This window comes from Anarrhichthys ocellatus, unplaced genomic scaffold (genome assembly GCF_004355925.1).
Source record: "Anarrhichthys ocellatus isolate YVR2014 unplaced genomic scaffold, GSC_Weel_1.0 scaffold43, whole genome shotgun sequence".
In the NCBI taxonomy this organism is placed as follows: Eukaryota; Metazoa; Chordata; class Actinopteri; order Perciformes; family Anarhichadidae; genus Anarrhichthys; species Anarrhichthys ocellatus.
In genome coordinates, this window is record NW_022280073.1 from 335,579 (window position 1) to 356,884 (window position 21,306).

Consider the following 21,306-nt stretch of genomic DNA (forward strand, 5'->3'; position numbering starts at 1 on the left):
AGTGACCTGCTGGGAATTCCTTCCCTCCTTCCTTCTCCTCCCCCCCCCGCTGTAGACACATACTTTTCTGAGGTGGGCTGAGGTGAACAGGAAGCTCTCTCTTTTTTTCCGAACAGCGTTGTTTTCCTTTTTTAAAATGTGCGAGTTTTCAGCGAACAGAAGGAGGCGGGACCGCCCGCACGTACTTAGAGCGATAAAGTGGTGCAGATGTAAGTTGTGCACCGATGGTTCACGGAGAGAGGGGATCTTATTAAAACGCTACTGGACGAAGTTGATTCTGCTTCGGACTGAAGAGCGAACAGCGCAGGTACGCAACGCGTTGGTTACTTTACACTTTTGTTTCATGCACCTGTCAATTAAGATTTTGAGCGTGAACACGTCATCTTTTCAGACGTGTGGAAAGATGACATCCAAAATAGTCACTTAGGTCTCTTTGCCTCTGTAGCTTTCTAATAAATACCAAAAGTCAGCTTTAGATAATGCCTCGTTTGCATATTCAAACATAACATTTCAGAAAACTTGTAATACAAAAACAAATAAATAATTATTATTATCTTAAAGTAATCAACTGGGGAAGTTTGATGGTGATGTATTAGTTTTTTCCCCACCACCTGTAAAAAAAACAACATCTAAGGCCGTTTTCTCAAAATTCCTTTTTTCTCAGACTCAATCTCCACTCCAGCAGCACTTCTACACCACACTGTCCTGTTTCATTCTTATCTATATTCTGAAGGTTTTTACGGAGGGATTTCCTCCTCTTCTCTCGCCTGATTTCCACAACTTTGTATTACAAGAAACATTTTTTATTGTGTTGTTTTTAAAAAATATGGCTATTGGGTCCGTGCACTAAGTATAATTTATTTTCCATTGTTCACGTTGTATAATGAACAATGTCAGTTTAGGGGTATTGCCTAATCTCACGGGTCTACTTGTGTTAATGTAAATGTCTTCTGCTACGTGTGAGTTCGTGGTTCGATAGCTGAGGCTCCCTGAACGCGGTTAACGCTGTCTGTGTTATTGTTGCATTGAATGAACACGTGCAATGCAATTCAGCGCACCATAACATCCGCTTGTTCCATTATCCAACTTTAATAATGAAAACTGAGTAACGGAAGTCGAGTCTGAAACGGAGACAGCTCGCCTTCAAAGTAAAAGTTTACCCTCAATTTTGACTTTATTGCTGGCTCTGTTGTGTTTGCACTTTTAACTATTCTACATAAAATAAATAAAAATCCTTTTGCAGGATTATCCTCTGGGCTGTGTATAGAGTGCTTCATGACTTTCCACAGCATAAAAATCACTTTTAGAAGGCAGTCAGCAACAGGGTGCACATATTTCTGCTCACAACACAATTACACAATTACAATACTTATTATCAATAGTATTAACATATAAAACATACTTTCACTCTTCAAATTGCTTAACTTTTAACAAATTACAGATGTTTTCTACCTGTGTCTGCTGCCCGTTGGTAACATGGATTTCAGGCCAGCCAATCAGCTCCTTCCAATCTAAAAACTTTATTTCAGACTCTTTTGTCATCTATTATCAAGTAGTACTAATCATTATTATTGCAGCTTCCTTGTGAAATGATATTTGATTGATTCAGTGTAGGCAACGCAGAGACACTGTACACATGAAAAGCTAAATTAAGTTGTTCAATAACTTTATGAGAGAAAAATGATAACTGCTGGTTCTATGGCCTCAGTATTTGTCCTCGCGTGTATGTGCCAAAGCTTGTCAAAGCACAACAAGTTTCATGCTACATAGTCGTTTAAAATGGTCAATACACTGTAGTTAATAAACAGGTTCTGGGTTTTATTAAACAACTTTTAATTAATGAACAATGAATTGATCCTGATCAAACTCGCCTTTTCATATTCAGGTCCTGTCCGAAAAAACACTAATATCACACTTAAGAGTTCCCTGAAAACTTTCCTGATCATACTTGTTTTACTTAAGTAACATATCCAATGCAGGACTTTCACTTGTAAGTTATTTTCAAAGTAATTCAAGTAAAAGTACATACAATAGAGTCAAACCTTTCATATGTCTTCTGTACATATATTTCCCTCTGAAAAGTAGTGGGGTAGAAGTGGCATGACAAGAAAAAACTCAAGTATCTCAAAATTGTACTTAATTACAGTACTTGAGTAAATGTACTTTGTTACATTGAAGATCTGCCAGTGTTGTTTGACAACACGGTCAATAACAATCCTAGGCAGTTGTGGTAATAATGGGAGATATTATTCATATTTTCTTATAACAAAAGGGAAGTTTTACACTTCTTGTTTAAGGTGGCATTTTGTGATGAGTTAGAGATGATAACTGGAAATAAGACTTTTACTGTGCACCCACGGTGTCTACATGCCCCTAGTTTTTGGGTCCAAGTTAGTTTAAATGTTGTGAAATAACTTAAACACACAGTATTGCCTACACAAATCTATGCAGCTGTGGCGCTTTTGGCAATAATTCTATTGGCAAAGGAATTACACTTAGTGCACGGACCCTATTGACAGTATCGACAGTATTTTCTGGTTCATGAATCTACAAAGAGATATCTAAAATCCTCTAATATGTCAACAAAATGAAACAAGAATCCAACATTCCAATATTTCTGTTCTGGAAATGTATGCAAATTTGCATATATTCCTCATTTGCATATTCACACATACATTTTCATAAAATTTGTAATACAAAAGAAAATTGTAATACAAACAAATTCACCTAGGGTGTCTCCCCTTAAATGAAGATCAACTACAGCCAACGGTCCACATTGTATCTGCAACTATACTCTGTAGCACACAGACATCTTTCTTTGTGTACATATATAAACAGAAACAGTTTAAACATCACTGCTCCATGAGCTGGAACATTTTACAGCTGTCGTACACCGAATATGTACCAAGCATTATTGAAGTGTGGAGTTCTTATAGTTATAGGCTGCCATGGAATGTTTGCCCGAACCTATTAAAGGCATGATGAGTGGATCCAGTTTATTTACATTTACAAGACTGGGTCGTTTTTCACCATTCGACTATTTAAACCTCCATTCCCACCAGTAGTATTGGTGTGGTTCATTTCTTCTTAATATTAGTGCTATGTTTTTGCCATCATATTCCAATTGTTTTGTGCTGCTATTATTTGTATTAATACATATTACCAGCAAGGCAATGCCTGTAACTGTATTGCATAAAGAAGTCAAGAATGTCATAGGCTGTGGTTTATAGGATTGATAAAATAATGCCATTTAAAGATTAAGATATTTAGCAATTTAGGACATGAGTCTGATATCGTCCTTTCCTAAATGGCATGATTTGAAATTTGTCCCTGGGTAAAATTAATAAATTAGAAATTGATGTGAAGGAGACCCGTACGGTGTCATTTATCATTATGATGGAAGACGTGATGATTAGAGGCAATGTTGTGACTGCAAGAAGAGACAGGTCCATTTATTAAATGAAATATGTTGAGGCTAAATAAAGACCTGGTCACATACTGCTGTAAAGCTAACAACAAAAGTATTTGGAGAATGGTTGGAGTGAGACGGCAAAAACATATGTATATGTATATATATGTGTTGTGTGTGTGTGTGTGTGTATATATATATATTTATATATGTGTATATATATGTGTATGTATGTATATATATATATACACACACACATACATACACCTGGGGTGTTGTTGGCGAAAATAAATTTGAGCATAGTGTCACAGCATACTCCCAATTTCAGATGATAACAGACTTAAAGATAAGTCGTAACCTGCCCCTGAATGAAGACTGGCCAATCATAGCGTAGCCTCGACAACTATCCGGCTCTGCTCCATAGACTCTCGTGCAATTGTTCTAAGATTTTCTTTATTTTCAGGCTGTTTTTTTGGATTTGGAGCTACTCAGTTAAACGTCGCGCGACAGCGATACTTGTTACCCGGAGAGGTTGGAAGGAGATATGCATTTCTAAAATGTTGCGTTTCTACATAAAAACCTGTGGAGCTAACATTAGTACGTTAGCGCATCATTTTTTAGCATTTGCACTTCTATTGATTGATTGTAATAGTGATTTAAGACTTACCCGGCTTTACAGGAACAGTGTTTCTTAATTTAATTTTCTTCGGTCTCAATCGCCAGGTGATGTGATGGTTTACTTTCACACTGATCTTTAGCTTTAGCTTCTATCTTTTTAACCTTTTTTCACTGCTGAATCTGTTTGACATCCTGTACATATCCTTCAAACGCATATTATAGACGATTCTGTCTGCTTCTCTCTGAAATCACTTTTTCAAATAATTTCTTCAGGGAGTGCAGTTAGTGACAGTGTGGGATCCATGGTAGCTCTGACGGCGTAGCAGCAGGAGGCGGGGCTCAGCGAAGGGTCAATATAGCATACTGTATTTCAGGAAAATGAAGTGTGTGGTTAGATTCAATGGCATTTTTGAGGTTCCATTTCAAATGGGGCAAACACTTGCCATCATGGTCATTACTTTTAATAACCTATAAGAACAACTTTAAAAATCAAAAAAGAATCAAGCAGAGAAATGTTTTGGAAAATGGAAATGAACCGTTGTAAGATTGAACCGGGATTACATCGCACCTACATCGTTGTGACATTTAGGTTGTCATCACTTTTATAATAATAATACATTCAGACGCACAATGGATGACACTTTAAAATGGCAATAGATGTCGCAATCTTGTGCAAACATTGCGGCGACATATATGTGCTTACTGGACACTGTTGTTTTTCAATTGCTTTACAACCAACAGAACACACGGATAAGAGTGGGTTAAGGAGACCACGTGTCCTTTTATTTTGCTTTAGCTATCATGGACGTAAATGAGGTCAAGATTCATGACCATGACCTGGTGCCACACAAAGGCTTCAAGTTGATCAACGGGACTCATGATCCAGATGATGTGGACCAGATTTACAACTTGGAGACCAGAGACTCTGATGTGTTTGTCGTCACATACCCGAAATCAGGTGAGAGGAAAACCAAGATGGAAGAGCCCTTTTGTATACACAAAACCCATTTATACTTCATTTTAAAATGCGTCTTGGGCGATTAGATCACCAGAAATTATTCAATATTTTATTTCTTACTTTAAATTGTTTGCTTTTTTCAGTAATCATGTCATGTTGCAGCAAGTGCCTTTTAAAAATTCAAGGGTGCACGACCAAGTGCCGCAACAACTTGCGGCCCCTTCACGCGTTACTCTAAATGTGTGATTCATCCAAGACGCCAATTTTTTTATTTATTTTCCCAGGATGGTGAAGTCATGACCAGCCCTACTCTGCCTGTGATTGGCTAGTACTTGTTGCCTTCGCTGGTTGGGTTGGTTAGGTTTAGGCATGAGGACTGAGATTGGTTATAGTTAGGGTAAGAATTTTAGGGTAAGCCAATCAGAAGCAGAGTAGGGTGGATCATGCCTTTGCCACAAGAGGGGAAAAAATTAGGCAAGAACGCAACAAGAAAAGAGGTCTCATTTTTTTCTCCTCTTACTCATCTCGAGTTGGTTCTTACATCAAAGCTGGCTTTGTCCACATTGGTGAAAATTTCGCAAAGCCCATAGAGATATTTTATGTCAATGTTGTGTGTTTTGCCTGGATCACACCAAGAAATAGCTAGACCCGTCTGTATTGTTTTGATTTCTTCTTTTTTTAAATTCGGCAGACTAGGCAGGGGAAGTGCGTTGCTGCCTCCTACCAACGCATTTGATCTTTGCAAAATGAAAAGGACGTGCATTCTAATGCCAGGTGTGAACTTACGTACTTGGAGCCGTCCTCGTGATTGGATCACCCAGGACCAGGTGTAAACAGGGCGACAGAGGAGGAGGCTCCTCCATTAGATACACAGTGGTTCCCAGTGTCCTGCATTGGAAGAGCACTTAAGGTCAGAGGGATTCTTGGAGCTCTCAGCACAGAGGAAGGAACAAGGCTGATTAGTATGTACACACAAATGTCCTGCTCTTTTCTGTGTTGCAAATTGATTTCAACTGAGCGCAGGGTATCAAATGATCATGTGTTTTGTGGAAAAGAGAAACCAGGACAAAGCTCCACACAGAGAACAGGAGAGGTGTGCTCACACACACGGTTGACCTAATTGCTGCCATTGGACACGCAGGGTGTGGGAGATGGAAATGATGCCTGTCTGCTCTGTTTGACAGGGACCATCTGGATGCAGCAGATCCTGCTGCTCCTCGAGGCAAAGGGAGATCTGACAGCCATCAGCAAGCTCAGCAAATACTCCAATGCTGAGCTCGTCCCCTGGATCGAGGTGTATGGCCACAGACGGATGTTTATCACGGCCCCGTCGCCAAGGATGAGAGTCAGCCATCTGCCATTCCAGTTCATGCCTTCTACTCTGAGCCAGAAGGGCAAGGTCAGCTCTCTAGCCAGGTGTCTTTTTTTTTTTTACATACTCACTGAGAAGGTTTCTCTTTGATATGCACGCCAGGTTTCTCTTATCAGGTGTGTACAAATCTGGTGTTGGTTAACGTTAATCTTTTTAAAATAACACTCGCATTGTGACGGTACATGTTCAGAGAAACTCGTATTTTCTTCAGCCACTATAAAAACAAACAAAAAAACAAGCCAACAAAATTTGCTAGCCAGTATTAGCCAACATGAGGCATCATCCGAGAATGATCTGCCTCCACCTATAGAAAGTACTACAGAAAATAAGCGGGAACGTCCAATGAGAGCTGGTGGAAGGGGTCGAACAAACACAGGACTTTCACAGAGGAGACCACTGTTCATGTCGTGTGTGAAACCAAACATAACATCACCTAAGAAAGTCCAGTAAGGGTGGTTGCTGGTTACGGTTGTTATGTTATAACTTTAACACTAGTTAAAGCTAGTTCAGCAGAATTCATAGAAATCTCTCCAGCTGTTGTTGCATGTTCTGGACCAAAGTGTTGGATCATTCTTAAGCCTTGCGGCCAAGGTGACAACAAACAGAAACCCCAATCATTTAGTTCCAGCAGTTTTGTTGCCCTGTCTTCATCCTGCTTTGCACTGTTGATTGTAGCAGTTGGTCATGTGACTTCCTGTTCTGTAGCTGTAGGACATGGCACACACCCAAATCGTCCCATAAACACTGATAGGCCAATTTCAGGTCTCAGAAGAGTAGCTTTGGCCAGCGAGAGGTAGGGGTGGGGGGAATCGACCTTGGCTTGTCGCCATGACATGCCTCGGGAAGGACTCAAAACAGACATTTCTCCATTCTCAGCTGAGATGGATGCAGAAATGTCTGTTTGAGTAACAGGAAGTGATGTTCAGGAAGTTCCAATGAACTCATAATGAGCATCTCAGTATATAATCCTTATAATCCTGTGCCTCAAAGTCCACAAAATTGGCTTCATTCGTAAATCGGCTACTATTTACAGTTATATTAACATGTTTACATTAATATTTATTTGGTTTGACTACAGTATTGATGTTAGTTTACTCTCATCTACATACGTATCAGTGGTTAAAGCATTGGTGCTTGTGTACATGTTATTTACTGTTTTATCTCATCCTTCATTACTTGCATTGAAATACTTTTAAGCACCTGTCCACTTTGGTTTATGATCATAGTCTTTTATCTACTCATGTACTAGAGATAATATTTAGTACTTACAAAAAAAGGCACTTACTTTTTGTATTGTTGTGCTCTTTTTCACTTTTACAAAATTACATATTTTCCTCCATTAAATCCTGCCTGTTCCTTGGAGAATACGGTGCTGGAAAATATATTGTCAAGCTGGCTGTATAGCTGAAAAATACATTTCCTAAAACAACTTTTAGTGAGGACAGCATAGTCTGTCTGTCCCTAATAAACAGGATAGAGTTGTAAACCGTTGACACCCAGACTGTTCCTCTTTTAGGTGATCTACGTGGCAAGAAATCCCAAAGATGTCCTTGTGTCTTACTTCTACTTCCATAAGGTTGCAAACATGTTGGAAACTCCAACGGATTTCGATGACTTCTTTGAAAAATTCATGAGAGGAGATGGCAAGTTCTTCTTCCGTCACTCGTAAAATAGTGGTGCTTGTGACATTTTCTCAGCAGTGCAGCTCATGATGATTGTCTGCAGTGTGGTGGTGGTAACAGTTATGCCTTATTCATTGCAGTGTTTGGTTCCAGCTGGTTTGAGCACATTAAGACGTGGTACTCGCACAAGGATGATATTAACATGCTGTTCATCACTTACGAAGAGATGATTCAAGTAGGAGCTGAAATCATTTCAATCTGAAACACACAAGGATCTTAAAAGAAAAAAAAAAAAAAAAAATTTATGCTACTGCGCTTTATGTTCAGGACCTGCATTCAGCAGTGGAGAGGATCGCCTTGTTCCTGGGTAAAGAGCTGACCGATGAGCAGCTGGCCAATGTGGTGAAACACAGCACCTTCAACAACATGAAGAATATCCCACAGGCCAACTATGAGCAGGTACCAGGTGAACTGCTCAGCCACCACCAGGGAAGATTCATGAGGAAAGGTAAGAGAGTTTACCGCTTCAGATGTGCACAGGAACTCTGTTGTGGCTCACTTTGCTCAACCGCTAATTGATAATGATTAAAACCAAGACAAATTCACCTGTCGACTCAAGTTGCAGATTTTTTTAACAAAGAATAATTCATAACATAGTAAAAAACAACAACTTTGAAACATGATCATAGACAGATGCAGGCCCTGTTTTTCCAAAATCATGTTCAGTATGTAGCAATGACAGATGAGCTAGCAGCTAACGGTGCTAACAGCATGAACGGTGCACACAACGGCAACGGTGCTGACGGAGCCAACAGTGCTTCTGTGATGCCGCCGTGTATCAGCTGCAGCCGCCGTGTATCAGCTGCAACCGCCGTGTGAGCAGCGACGGTTGGCTAGCCAGTGGGCCCAAGCTCCCAAAGGGCTTTGAAGCAAATTTGCCATAGTGGCATTCTGCTTCATGTGGTGTGGTGCTATAGGGCCCAGGGAGGCGGGGTTAAAGGGGTGGGGGAGGCGGCTCTTCTGCGGCAGCTGTGCAGATTTTTTTGGCTTTGACTTTTTAGGAGGTCGGAGTGTGACTTCATTCTCTGCTCAGGTAGACATTACACCAGGGGTTCTTAACCTTTTTGACCTCGGGGCCCAACTTTTCAAGTACAAAGTGTCCCGGGGCCCATTCAAATATTAACACGATTAGTTTAACTAATTGATCTCACTCTTGGTTTCATTTGTATTCAATAACTGTATTGTTACCTGTTCAACTCCACCCCTATTTTGGAGCAAAACCGCCTAAAAAGACACACCCCAATTAAAATGGCTGTAGCTTCTGAACCACTCTGACTATATGCGTCAAAAGTGTCAGAAAACCTGTAGGTCATAGAGAAACAGAGCAGTGGGCCTTTGGAGTCAGTAAAAATTGAAGATTTTTGTCCGCATAAAATAAAAAGGTATCTTTCAGTATAAATAACTGTCTGTGGCTGTATCTGTACAGGTAAATGACAGTATAGGGATGTAACTACACTATCGGTGAACACCTGCCTCACATTTGAAGAAGATTGGACAAAGTATGATTCTACAGTGTTTCTTCCATGAAGAGATCCAGGCGGAGCTCTAAAAGGATATTTGGACGTGGTGTGTGAGTAGCAGACTTGCTGAGCGTAATGGCTGCGACCGAGCGCACGGGTAGCTCAGTTACACAAGGTTATACGTTGGTTGACGGTTTATAGAAGAAGAAGATAAGGTTTGTACTATAAGTACTAGCGTTTTCTGAAGCCACTAGCTCCATGGTAACATCCGCTAGCACATTGTCGGTTCTGTAATGTGTCTTGATCCGACTTGCAGCGGTTATGGTGACTTTGGACAGTGTGTGTTTGGGCTCCTTTTGTGGAAAATCCATAAAAAATTAAAGAATATCGATGATTTCTTTGCAAAGATGAGGATTTTGGGCATGCTGGGATACCAAACACGGACATGTTTTGTGACGTAGTTTGCGCAAACAAGCCGTAGGAACGGAAGGGGAGGGGATCGAGGACGCCCTCGCGGAGTTGAACAGGCAAAACCCTTGTCAAATAAATGTGACGATCACAGACATTTATTTATCATGTGTATGTAAACCTGCATACACAACAAGAAGCCCAACAGGCTTTCCCACGAGCGTTGGATGTTTCGTCGCCAGGTGTCGCTTTATTTTTGAAGGCTTCAGTGCTTCGTGTGATAGCATTAGCCCACATTCCACACACTGAGCCCTCGGCTCTGCCTCGTTGCCTCCGTTCACAAAGCCGTACTTAAGAAAGTCAGGATTGTACTTGCGCACACATTTAGACTTTGGGGGAGGGGGGTGTATGGCACCACTGTCGTCTTCATTTTTTCTTTATAAAAACTTATCCATAACTTTTGCCACAGGCTAGCGGCTAGCTGAGTGTCGTCTTCTGCTTATTGGAGCTTGTTAAACAACTGACTGATGCATTACCGCCACCAGGTGGTGGGAAGCTATATTGTAACTGAGCGTCTCATGGATAACAGTAATATCTCTGGTGTCTTCAATTGATAACCTATGCCCCGCGGCCCTCGCGGCCCACAGCTGCAAAACTGAAAGTTTTTTGCGGCCCTCTAGGTGGCGCTCGTGGCTCAATCGTGGGCCGCGGCCCCATGGTTGAGAATCACTGCATTACACCACTATATCTTTACATATCTAACAGTTGTTTGCTACTATATTAATGGTCTGCATCTCGAATTTAGCACATGTAAGTCCAACATTTATCTGTTTTGTTCTCCACCAACTCCCGAGTTCAGAGTTGCACCTTTCACATAAAAGCAGTATTTTGATCCATTGTTGTTAATATGTAAATATTGAACTGCTGCTGTATTAGTGATGTTTGAGGAAAACGCATGCGCACACGGTGTCACCAGCCTGCCAGTGATGAGCTTTACTGGGACGGCATAATATGCAATGCACTGAATAGCCGGACTAATGATACATGGCAGAGTGAGGATGGATAACTTAACATAACCTTTGTTCTTCTCCTTTCATGTACTGTGAACACCAGGCACCATCGGTGACTGGAAGAGTCACTTCACTGTGGCCCAGAACGAGATGTTTGACAAGGTCTTCCACGGAGAGATGGCGGACATTCCTCTGTTTTTTATCTGGGACATCAAGGACATTGCGTGATCAGTTGTTGGTCGCATGACAACACTAAGAAGAAGATAGTCACAGTTGCAGCTTCATGAACACAAAAAACATTATTCACGTCAGCATCTCTTTACCCTTATCAGACCAGAGGCTCTGCTTTCCTGCAGTTTTCCAAAGCACACTTTATCGTTTCCTTCATTCCAGCCACCCAGTGGTTTCCATTTATTTTAGTTTACTTTGAAAATCTATGCAAAGTTGCATTGAGTACAGAATATGTAGTCATTTTTACATAGTAGACTTAATAGTAGCTCTGACCTAGCAAACATTTAACTTGCATGACTGCTGTTTCCGCTGTTGGAAGTGGAAATAGCTGGCATTAATTTGTCTCATGGCCGATATTAGCTGATGACTTGAAAGAAAAATTCAATCAAATTGCCCAATTGAAACAAATTCCATATGACCTCTCTCGATTTTTCTCTCGTCCGCATTCACAACCTCTTCTACTCTGTTTACTGGCGAGCTACAGCAATGCGCAGAGTTGAGCCTATACTGCCAACTTCTCGACGAAACTACGGTTAGCGTAGCCAAATTTATTGAGAGAAACATGCTTAATGCTCATTTCTCTTTTGCGACATTTCAAAATACTGCCAAAAATTCGCTTCACAACTGAAACACGCTACCGTTACCGTCAATCTTCACCGAGGAATTACAGCTTCTGGAGTTGGGTAATCCCTCACAGGGAGCATTCCGTTTGTCGCGGTTAAACTATCGTCGCTTGCCAATTCAGTGCACACCCTGTAAATCAATCTTCGCTCACAACTCTTTCACCATGGACCAATACCTTTGGCAATGCTAAACGCAAGCTTTCTTTTAACTGTATACATCCAGCAGTTTGAATGTATATGCATGTTTAGTTTTATACTGTAGTAAAAAGGAAGGCGGATTTGAAGTAAAACTTGTAAAAACACTAGTATGTTGTATCGACTTCTATCGCTGCTAAATATATAGTATGACTATGATGGTCACATAAAAATAATGGTGAAAGAGTGTTGTGGACCACACTTACTGTTTGTGTCAAATGCCATAGAAATGTGAGCTAAACTGCAGAGGAGTGGCCCGAATCACATTACATGGACTTGTGTCAGACTAAAGTCAGAGATCTGATGAATGACTAAATCAAAAAAGACCTGCGACTTCAATGACAGGTGGCTTCACTTTATCTTTTTTGACTTGGAACGACTTGATTCAAAATTATATTATAACTACAGAGGTGCGCTGGCTCTGTGCAGCTAAACTGCATTTCAGTGTAACACTTCAAGTTGACTGTTTAACGTTTCCTCTGAACAGTCCCGCTGTGTGTTTAGTTCTATTAGCTGTTAGCTGTATTAGCCCCGATAGCTGTTAGCTCTGTTAGCTAACACAATGCAGGACTCTGCTGCTCACTTGCGGCTAACGGCTAACTAACGCTCCTCCTACTGACATGAGAAGATGCTGCGTTGTAGTCAGCTCTCTGTTGAGTTTGTCGTTTGTGAAGCGATAGTTATGCATACAAAACCTACATGCCTGCAAATGTCAGTCGCGTGCAAATCAAAAGAGGTGTAATTTTAGCGGGAGCAAGAAATCCAAATTGAAGCAGTTGTTGATCGCTTGCGGCCCCTACCGGCCGGTTAAGAGCAGTCGGGAGTCTGCAGTCAATGACATTATAAAACATTCAATAAAATATGTTTTCAAAGAGTGTAAATCACTGCAACCACGAGGGGTCCTTGAGCATAGTCAGAAATAAGATGAGATATGTGCGAGATGCTCACAACCACGCACAGCCGACCGACTACATGATCTCCTTGCGGAGATAACTATTCTTCATTTTCCTTCCAACAGATACACAATCATTTGTCGTTTCTCACGTCGCAGTGCGTTTTTGTCTTCACATCTGATGGCGATAATCTGAGGTGCTTGTCTGTGTGTCTGCTGCTCTGTGCTGACAAAACACTGCTCTGTTATTAGCCAATCGATTTATAGTATCCGTGTTACACCAACAATTTTGAATGTTATAAAAGTTTATATGAAAGAAATGCTGTTAATACAGATTGCAAAATGCTTTCATTATTTTTGTAATTTTTTCTAAATTTTTGTAAATACTGTTGCCATGATTCTGTCTCCGTCTCTCTCTCTGTGTGTATTGACCATTCCCTGTAATAAAGCCTCCACACTTCAGATTATCAGCAGTAAATTGCAATTTTCAGACAATCTTCATCATTTTACTCTGCGGCTGACTGGTGTGGTGATGTATAACTATGTATTCTTTTTACAGTTTATCAAAAGTGAAACATTGCATTGTGGGATTTTTCACTAAACACGGTGTACATGCTATGGACAGCACCTTTCTTTTGTTCCATTGTTAGCATATATATAATATATTACACTAGGTAGCAGAAAAGGAGTTATTTGGACACAGAGTCTGGGCTGCCGTGGGACTGTAAAGCCTGTTGATACATTGTGCGTTACATTGTATCTTTGTATAGAAAAATAGCGTTTGTCTTGTGGGGAGACACTACAGGGAAAAACAATATTTTTTCATGCACTTGTCAATTTTTAGATTTTGGCATTTTGTCTTCTTTCAGGCTAGTGGAAAGAAATCCTCAAATACACATTTAGGTGTTTATTTTACTATTTTGTCCATTTGCTTCTGTGGATTTCTCCTAAATTCCCCAAAAGTTACCATTTGATAATGCTTAATTTGCATATTCAAACGGAACTTCAAGATTTGTTTTTCTAGTAAGTAATCAACTGGGGACGTTTCATGGTGATATATATTACTATAATTTATTACTCTATTCACCTGTAGTGTCTTCAAAATGTAAGTTTACAAAACAGATCTTTAAAGGCCTTTTTTTCCAAATTAGTTTTTTTCTCAGACTCTGATCCAGAAATCTCCACTTCAGTAGCTCTTACGTACACCAAACTTCAGTTCCATTCCTCTCTATTCTGAAGGTTTAATGAGAGGTTTGTTCATGTCATTCATAGCCTGATTTATATATTTTATTATTAAAAACTTTTTTTTTTATGTCTGCTGACTGTATTTTCTGACATATGGAGATATACAAAATTCCCTTTGTTAAAACCTTTGACTGTCAATAAAATGAAACAAGAAACAGCCTTTATCCTCTGTTCTGAAAACGTATGCAGATTAGCACACATTTGATAAGATATCCAATAATATAATGGGTAATTTGCATGTGTAAAACATTTTATGAAATATTTTAGTTTATTGACCTATTGACCTGGGGATCGCCTAATTATTTAGAAAACAATAGGACCATCTGTATTTGTAGTCGCATGTATTCATCAATTAAGTAGATATAATTACCAAAGTATTGTACTTACAATTGCACTAATTAACGTTTTCAGTTACAATGGATCAGTTATGTTTGTATTACTGTTTTGAAGTACTTGCAATTCAATATTTTGATGTTTTGCTACATCTACTCCCCCACATTTCAGAAGCAAATACTGCATTTGTTTGACTCCACCTTCTTCATATGAACGCTTTAGTTACTACTTACTTTGCAGAGCCACATGGTCAATATATAAAATATATATACTACATTTCCAACATGTGATGTACATTTGAAATAATTAATATAATTCAACTGCAGTAGAAGCTTTCGACTCCCCCTGAACCAGCTACAACATAGTAATGCGGTTCACATCCATGATAAAACTCTTCATAAAGAGTGCTTTTCATTTTCATAGTCGATTTTATATATTTTGCTGCCAATACTGTTATTTAGTGGTGGATTCTGCCAATCTGGAAACAAAATGTTGATAATTGAACTCAATACAATTGCTGATTGCACCTTTAAATAAGAGAGTGAATGCAGTAATCTTACTTGTAATGGAGTATTATTCTACTTTCATGCCAGGAAAACATCTGAATACTTCTTCTACTCCCTGGCCATACGTGATATTATACTGCCCCCTTCTGGCCAAGTAGCAGGCCTGTCACCGGGACGTCCTGCATGTCAAACAGCATCAGAGCCAAGTCACACGTTTAGTCGGTCAATTTAATTGTTCAGGCATAGAAATTAACACTCGATGGTGTGTGTGTGTGTGTGTTGCATTCACGAGGATACCCTCTCCAACTGTTAAGAGTCTTTCAAAACTAAATTTGTCTGGTCAGATGATGGTATCCCAGAGAGGAGCAGGTGTGGTTCCCGTCAGTCCTCTGTCCTACTCCAGCTTTAGTCCTCATCACTCCCCATCGCTAAAGGGTTAAAGTCTGGGTCGTCCTCATCCAAGTCCAAGTCCTCAATGTCCTGGAAGAGTGACTCATCCACTTCCACGTTGTTCCCAGCTGCGGAGGAGAGAAACATAGACTGTGTATAAGAAGTGGACGCAGTCGCTGTGACGTCAGCCATTGGTTTGTGGACTGCCATTTTGAAGCCTCGAGTTCGTCATTTTGGCTGTCGCCATCTTGGTTTTTGGCCGTCACCATCGCGGGTGCACGTGAGCATAAAACTAGTGCTAAAAACAAACCAATCTCCAATAGACCAACTCTGAACTAAAGACTACAGCTTTTTAGACATGTTTTGCAATGTTCAATGGCTTATGTTTCACACTGACTCCATTCTGGACAGGTATATTTATTGCCTCTTTATATATGCATTACAAGATTATTGATCCTAACCCCCTTGACTGCATTGTCATCAGAAAGTTATGCCACCTATCTCACAGGGTGGAGGAGGTGACGCCCTGACGTCCCGTCTTAAACTTGAACGGCTTAAATGCACCGCCTGAGGCTCCACCAAGAAATATTTGAACCCTTTTCACTTTTTTTCATATTTGTGTTTTTGTTTTGTTTTTATATATTTACATACCTCTCAATAATCTGTTTTTGGAGTATTAAATACTATTGTGATTGAATAATGTATGTGAAAATCAATAAAAAAAATAATATATATATATTTGAACAATAACAAATATGTTTGTACTAGAAAAAGATCACACCTGAATCCACTCTAAAACATGTCTTTAAAATCAGTGCATTATGACTAAAGATATCATCCGACGAACAAACAACCCAGACACAACGATGACATTTCACTTATGGAATTAAAGTTAATGTTGCTGTGCAATAAAATAAAATAGTTTTTTGTAAACCACTTGTTTTCAGCCCCAGTAACAACATTATGTGATACCTTAAAAAGAGCATCAGTTCAAACACTCACCTTCTTCAAGGAACTGAATGTCAGACGTGTCCAGGTTGTGGTCCGTCTCAAACAGCTGTTTACCTGGTGAGGAAAAGATTACGTTCTCTTTAGTTCATATATTTGGGATCATCTTTGCAAGCTGAGATCCTTGAAGTAAAAGCGTCAAGAGTTTACCGGTGAGTTTGAGCTTCCCTCCCTGCTCCTCCTCTTTCTGTATTTTACTCCTCAGCTCAAACATCTCCAGCTCAAACTTGGCTTTCCACGTCAGGAAGTTTTCAATGGTTACCACGGTGCCCTGGAACAACACCTGACAAAACACACACGCATCATTACACATGACGCCATCATTGACGGTAACTTGGGTATTTTTTTCAACCTGGATCCTATTTTTTTCTCTCTCTAAGTGACTAAAGGGGACAACTTCTTTTAATCGGTCCAGTATTGAGGGAGAACGCTGCAAACGGCAGCTACTGAACAGGCTGCAATGGAATCGCTCGGAGCGTCAATGTACGTCCACTAAAAGTGCCACTGACCAACGAGTCAGTGGCTCAGATTGATATTAGACGTGTCTGGCATATAAAACTCTTTTTTTTTTTTTTTACCTTTCACTTTATTCAAGAGTGCCGGTGTTGTCAAAGTTTGTTGTGTTGGAGTAAAGAAAACGTAGCTCAGTGTTATCTGAAAGATTTTCAAAGTCGTGGCTGAATATTTAGATGATTTCGACAACGTGGACGAGAACGAGGCTTCTGAGACACGCAAAACCAAACAGACCGATCATGCGAAAGATAAAGAAAAAGGTTTTAATTCTCTGTTGGGTTCTTTCCATAATGTTGTCTGACACTTATAACACTCTGAGCCTGTCAGTGGCAACAACAGGCACTTTTAGTGGACGTACATTGACGGAGAGCAGACTGGACAATTTCTGTACTGTTGCACCCTTTTGTCTCCAACTGGCCACTAGAAGTGAGAAATAAGACTGAAATCGATGATTTGGTATTGAGTCATCGCAATGTGGAAGAAATAGTTTAAATGAATGCCATGTGTACATTTCTCCTGTTCCCACCTTCTCTGCTTCCTCTAACTCGGCCTCTCTCCGCTGTTTCTCCTCTTCTCGTCTGTTTTTCATCATATCCACTATTTCGTTGAGTTTCTCCTGAACGGCTGTCACCAGGGTGAAGATCATCACCATGCCCATGTTTTCCTCTGCCTGCAGAGGAACCCCATAAAACACATTGATGGTACGGGTTACACTGGTAACAGACAGATACTCTACAGTGCATGGAGCCGATCAGACAGCAGGCCGCTAGTTACGTGTTCTCAGCTTCTGATTGGATAAACATACTGGTTGTCTATGGGAAGAGTAACAAGTGAATTAGCTCGAGAGGTATATGTAGATTAGTTCCAAAGAAAGCACTACACAAACAAAAGTAGAACTGTGAAAGCAGTTATATACAGTGGGTACGGAAAGTATTCAGACCCCTTTAAATTTTTAACTCTTTGCTTCATTGCAGCCATTTGCTAAAATCAAAAAAGTTCATTTTATTTCTCATTAATGTACACTCGGCACCCCATCTTGACAGAAAAAAACAGAAATGTAGAAATTTTTGCAAATTTATTAAAAAAGAAAAACTGAAATATCACATGGTCATAAGTATTCAGACCCTTTGCTCAGTATTGAGTAGAAGCACCCTTTTGAGCTAGTACAGCCATGAGTCTTCTTGGGAATGATGCAACAACCTTTTCACACCTGGATTTGGGGATCCTCTGCCATTCTTCCTTGCAGATCCTCTCCAGTTCCGTCAGGTTGGATGGTGAACATTGGTGGACAGCCATTTTCAGGTCTCTCCAGAGATGCTCAATTGGGTTTAGGTCAGGGCTCTGGCTGGGCCAGTCAAGAATGGTCACAGAGTTGTTCCGAAGCCACTCCTTTGTTATTTTAGCTGTGTGCTTAGGGTCATTGTCTTGTTGGAAGGTGAACCTTCGGCCCAGTCTGAGGTCCAGAGCACTCTGGAAGAGGTTTTCTTCCAGGATATCTCTGTACTTGGCCACATTCATCTTTCCTTCAATTGCAACCAGTCGTCCTGTCCCTGCAGCTGAAAAACACCCCCATAGCATGATGCTGCCACCACCATGTTTCACTGTTGGGATTGTATTGGGCAGGTGATGAGCAGTGCCTGGTTTTCTCCACACATACCGCTTAGAATTAACGCCAAAAAGTTCAATCTTGGTCTCATCAGACCAGAGCATCTTATTTCTCATAGTCTGTGCGGGCTATGCGGGCTTTCATATGTCTTGCACTGAGGAGAGGCCTCCGTCGGGCCACTCTGCCATAAAGCCCCGACTGGTGGAGGGCTGCAGTGATAGTTGACTTTGTGGAACTTTCTCCCATCTCCCTACTGCATCTCTGGAGCTCAGCCACAGTGATCTTTGGGTTCTTCTTTACCTCTCTCACCAAGGCTCTTCTTCCACGATTGCTCAGTTTGGCTGGACGGCCAGGTCTAGGAAGAGTTCTGGTCGTCCCAAACTTCTTCCATTTAAGGATTATGGAGGCCACTGTGCTCTTAGGAACCTTGAGTGTTGCAGAAATTCTTTTGTAACCTTGGCCAGATCTGTGCCTTGCCACAATTCTGTCTCTGAGCTCCTTGGGCAGTTCCTTCGACCTCATGATTCTCATTTGCTCTGACATGCACTGTGAGCTGTAAGGTCTTATATAGACAGGTGTGTGCCTTTCCTAATCAAGTCCAATCAGTTTAATTAAACACAGCTGGACTCCAATGAAGGAGTAGAACCATCTCAAGGAGGATCAGAAGAAATGGACAGCATGTGAGTTAAATATGAGTGTCACAGCAAAGGGTCTGAATACTTATGACCATGTGATATTTCAGTTTCTCTTTTTTAATAAATTTGCAAAAATTTCTACATTTCTGTTTTTTTCTGTCAAGATGGGGTGCTGAGTGTACATTAATGAGAAATAAAATGAACTTTTTTGATTTTAGCAAATGGCTGCAATGAAGCAAAGAGTTAAAAATTTAAAGGGGTCTGAATACTTTCCGTACCCACTGTATATATATATTCTAATATATACACACTGTATATATATATTCTAATATGTAGAGGAAGCCAGTGCTATGATGCTAGGACAGCCATGATCATGCCTGTTAAAAGACTGGCAGTAGACAACAACAACAACAACAACAACAACAACAACAACAAAAAACGTTGCAAAGCCATCTCGTGTGAACAACTCCAGATAGACAGATGGCAGGTTGACAGACCAGCAGTGGATACAGGATTTGGACCAGGAACCCATATCTGTTGAAGAGATAATATTAAGTTGAGACAGACAGACCTGCTGCTGCAGTAAGGTGAGGATGTCCTCCGCGTCGTCGTCCTCCAGGTTCTCCTGGGAGTGGATCTCCCACAGCGGAGGCTCATCCGGGTATTTCTCTACGTACGTGAACTTAAGCGTTGCTTCCACGACTGCAAGAAGAAAGCAGACAGCTTGTGTGATTACAGTCAGCTTTATTTTCACTTTACAAGCTTTCCAGTTCTGTGGCATGTTTATTACACAGCTTACACAAGTCAAATCAACTTTGGCATGCTATTTCCCTCACACTCACCATAATGTGATTATGTCCTTTTCAATTTTCACCTTTCAACAAAGCCAAAGGTGAGATTTCTATAACAATTGGCGTGCCTGCATTGGATGACATTTTTTGACTCAGTATACTCACTTTCACCATTTTCGTCTGCATCTGATGTCACAGTGATGGTGAAGCTGGTGGGGTCGTCTGAAAGCACTACAAACACACGTGGATTCATGTCATCATCTTGATATTTCATATCAATGAACAATCTTCCGAGGTTACTACATGAGGCATCATCACAGAATACATTTAATGTCGGAAGGATTGTCATGATACAACAATAACATGGATAAAAACTGTATATTACAGTGATATATGCAGAATATAAATGCACATGACCGTTGTATATGGTGCTCAGTGTGGGGAGAAGAGTTACACGGAATTTGAATGGAGTTTGGCGTAACTTAGTTATCCTACCATACGATATATACAGTAAAGGCCCACTGTCACAGCGTGTCAAATCAGTGCTGCATGTCTGACATTTACCTGGAGTACAGTTACAACGACACTGAATATATATACCACTGGGTGACAAAGGAATAGTTAGCTATTGTTGGATTTATCTTTGAGTAAGTAACGTTGCCAGTCAGCTAGCTGGCGCGCTAGCTTGCTAGCTAACTCCTGTCTTTCGCTTCTCCGTCTTGGATGACTTTGGTGGAATCCACACCTGTGTAAGAGTCTGGGTAGATGGACTCTATAGCTTCGAGTTCATTCCTTTGCTCTTCGGCGTAGTCTGTCATTTTGGCGTGGCTGCAGGTTATCTGGAAGTTGGACAAATCATCACCGCTACGTTCAAGCTAACACACACACTGGCTGTGCTGCGTGCTCCACAGTGGTGATGGAGGATATCGGTGTTCGACTTTTTTGGTCTGATACCGGTATAGTTACCGACCTGTGTAAAATGTAATTTAGGGGAGAGACAGCTGTTTGGACATTCTCATTGAACACATGTGGGCGTTATAACAAGCCACTTCTGTTTTGTTCAGGGATTCTTCACCTGCTTCTAGTGTGACAACGACAGCGCCACTTGTTTTAGATCCATTGGTTGGGTCTGCTTGGGTAATTCACAAAGAATTCGACAGTGTCACCAACTGGCAAAGGTGGGAACTGAAGGAGCAAACCTTCGCAATATACTTTTAACTATGAAGGTAATGTTTTGACAACTTTTCTGTTTATTTTCTGTTTATTTGTCTTTCTTGTCTTGTGAAAACTCTGAGCCATATAACATGAGTGCCTGTATTATGAACGAGTGTTAGTTATGGAAGTTATAATAACTCATATTCTTCTTTAAAATCAGAATCAGAATCAGAACACTGTTTGTGCATCACTTATAGTACTTTATA

General features: G+C 40.5%; 3 protein-coding genes across 7 annotated transcripts in view; 2 read left to right on the plus strand and 1 right to left on the minus strand.

Moving 5' to 3' along the window:
* The window catches only part of zufsp (zinc finger containing ubiquitin peptidase 1), a 35,441-nt gene extending 30,548 nt beyond the window's left edge, over nt 1–4,893 (plus strand). For both annotated transcript variants that reach the window (XM_031868596.1, XM_031868597.1), the window contains one exon: nt 4,824–4,893. The gene's annotated coding sequence lies outside the window, so the exon portion shown is untranslated. The remainder of the gene's footprint in view (nt 1–4,823) is intronic.
* On the plus strand, nt 10–13,416 carry LOC116395070 (amine sulfotransferase-like). 4 transcript variants are annotated; one of them, XM_031868599.1, is made up of 6 exons: nt 10–4,985; nt 6,170–6,384; nt 7,874–8,000; nt 8,120–8,214; nt 8,307–8,487; nt 11,021–13,416. In XM_031868599.1, exons 1-6 carry the CDS (start codon nt 4,829–4,831, stop codon nt 11,143–11,145), a joined length of 900 nt encoding a protein of 299 aa, XP_031724459.1. In that variant the 5' UTR covers nt 10–4,828; the 3' UTR covers nt 11,146–13,416. The 4 variants fall into 4 exon arrangements, with proteins under 4 accessions (XP_031724459.1, XP_031724462.1, XP_031724461.1 ...); XM_031868602.1 differs by having other exon boundaries at nt 11–307; XM_031868601.1 differs by having other exon boundaries at nt 4,893–5,947.
* Nucleotides 13,417–13,981: 565 nt separating this feature from the next.
* rwdd1 (RWD domain containing 1) lies at nt 13,982–20,793 on the minus strand. The gene is made up of 7 exons (XM_031868551.1): nt 20,631–20,793; nt 20,051–20,116; nt 19,666–19,796; nt 17,380–17,523; nt 16,491–16,623; nt 16,335–16,397; nt 13,982–15,460 (listed from the first exon to the last, which is right to left on the minus strand). The coding sequence occupies exons 1-7, from the start codon at nt 20,701–20,703 to the stop codon at nt 15,348–15,350; spliced, it is 723 nt and encodes a 240-aa protein (XP_031724411.1). The 5' UTR covers nt 20,704–20,793; the 3' UTR covers nt 13,982–15,347.
* Nucleotides 20,794–21,306: the final 513 nt, after the last annotated feature.

Excerpts from the sequence above, each read along its gene's own strand:
- LOC116395070 (XM_031868599.1), top strand. The coding sequence starts at position 4,829 with ATGGACGTAAATGAGGTCAAGATTCATGACCATGACCTGGTGCCACAC. Across the intron at positions 4,986-6,169 it reads CGTCACATACCCGAAATCAG|GGACCATCTGGATGCAGCAG; the intron begins GTGAGAGGAAAA and ends TCTGTTTGACAG. Across the intron at positions 8,215-8,306 it reads CTTACGAAGAGATGATTCAA|GACCTGCATTCAGCAGTGGA; the intron begins GTAGGAGCTGAA and ends CTTTATGTTCAG.
- rwdd1 (XM_031868551.1), bottom strand. The coding sequence starts at position 20,703 with ATGACAGACTACGCCGAAGAGCAAAGGAATGAACTCGAAGCTATAGAG. Across the intron at positions 20,117-20,630 it reads CTACCCAGACTCTTACACAG|TGCTTTCAGACGACCCCACC; the intron begins GTGTGGATTCCA and ends GTGTGTTTGTAG. Across the intron at positions 16,624-17,379 it reads AGTTAGAGGAAGCAGAGAAG|GTGTTGTTCCAGGGCACCGT; the intron begins GTGGGAACAGGA and ends GTGTTTTGTCAG.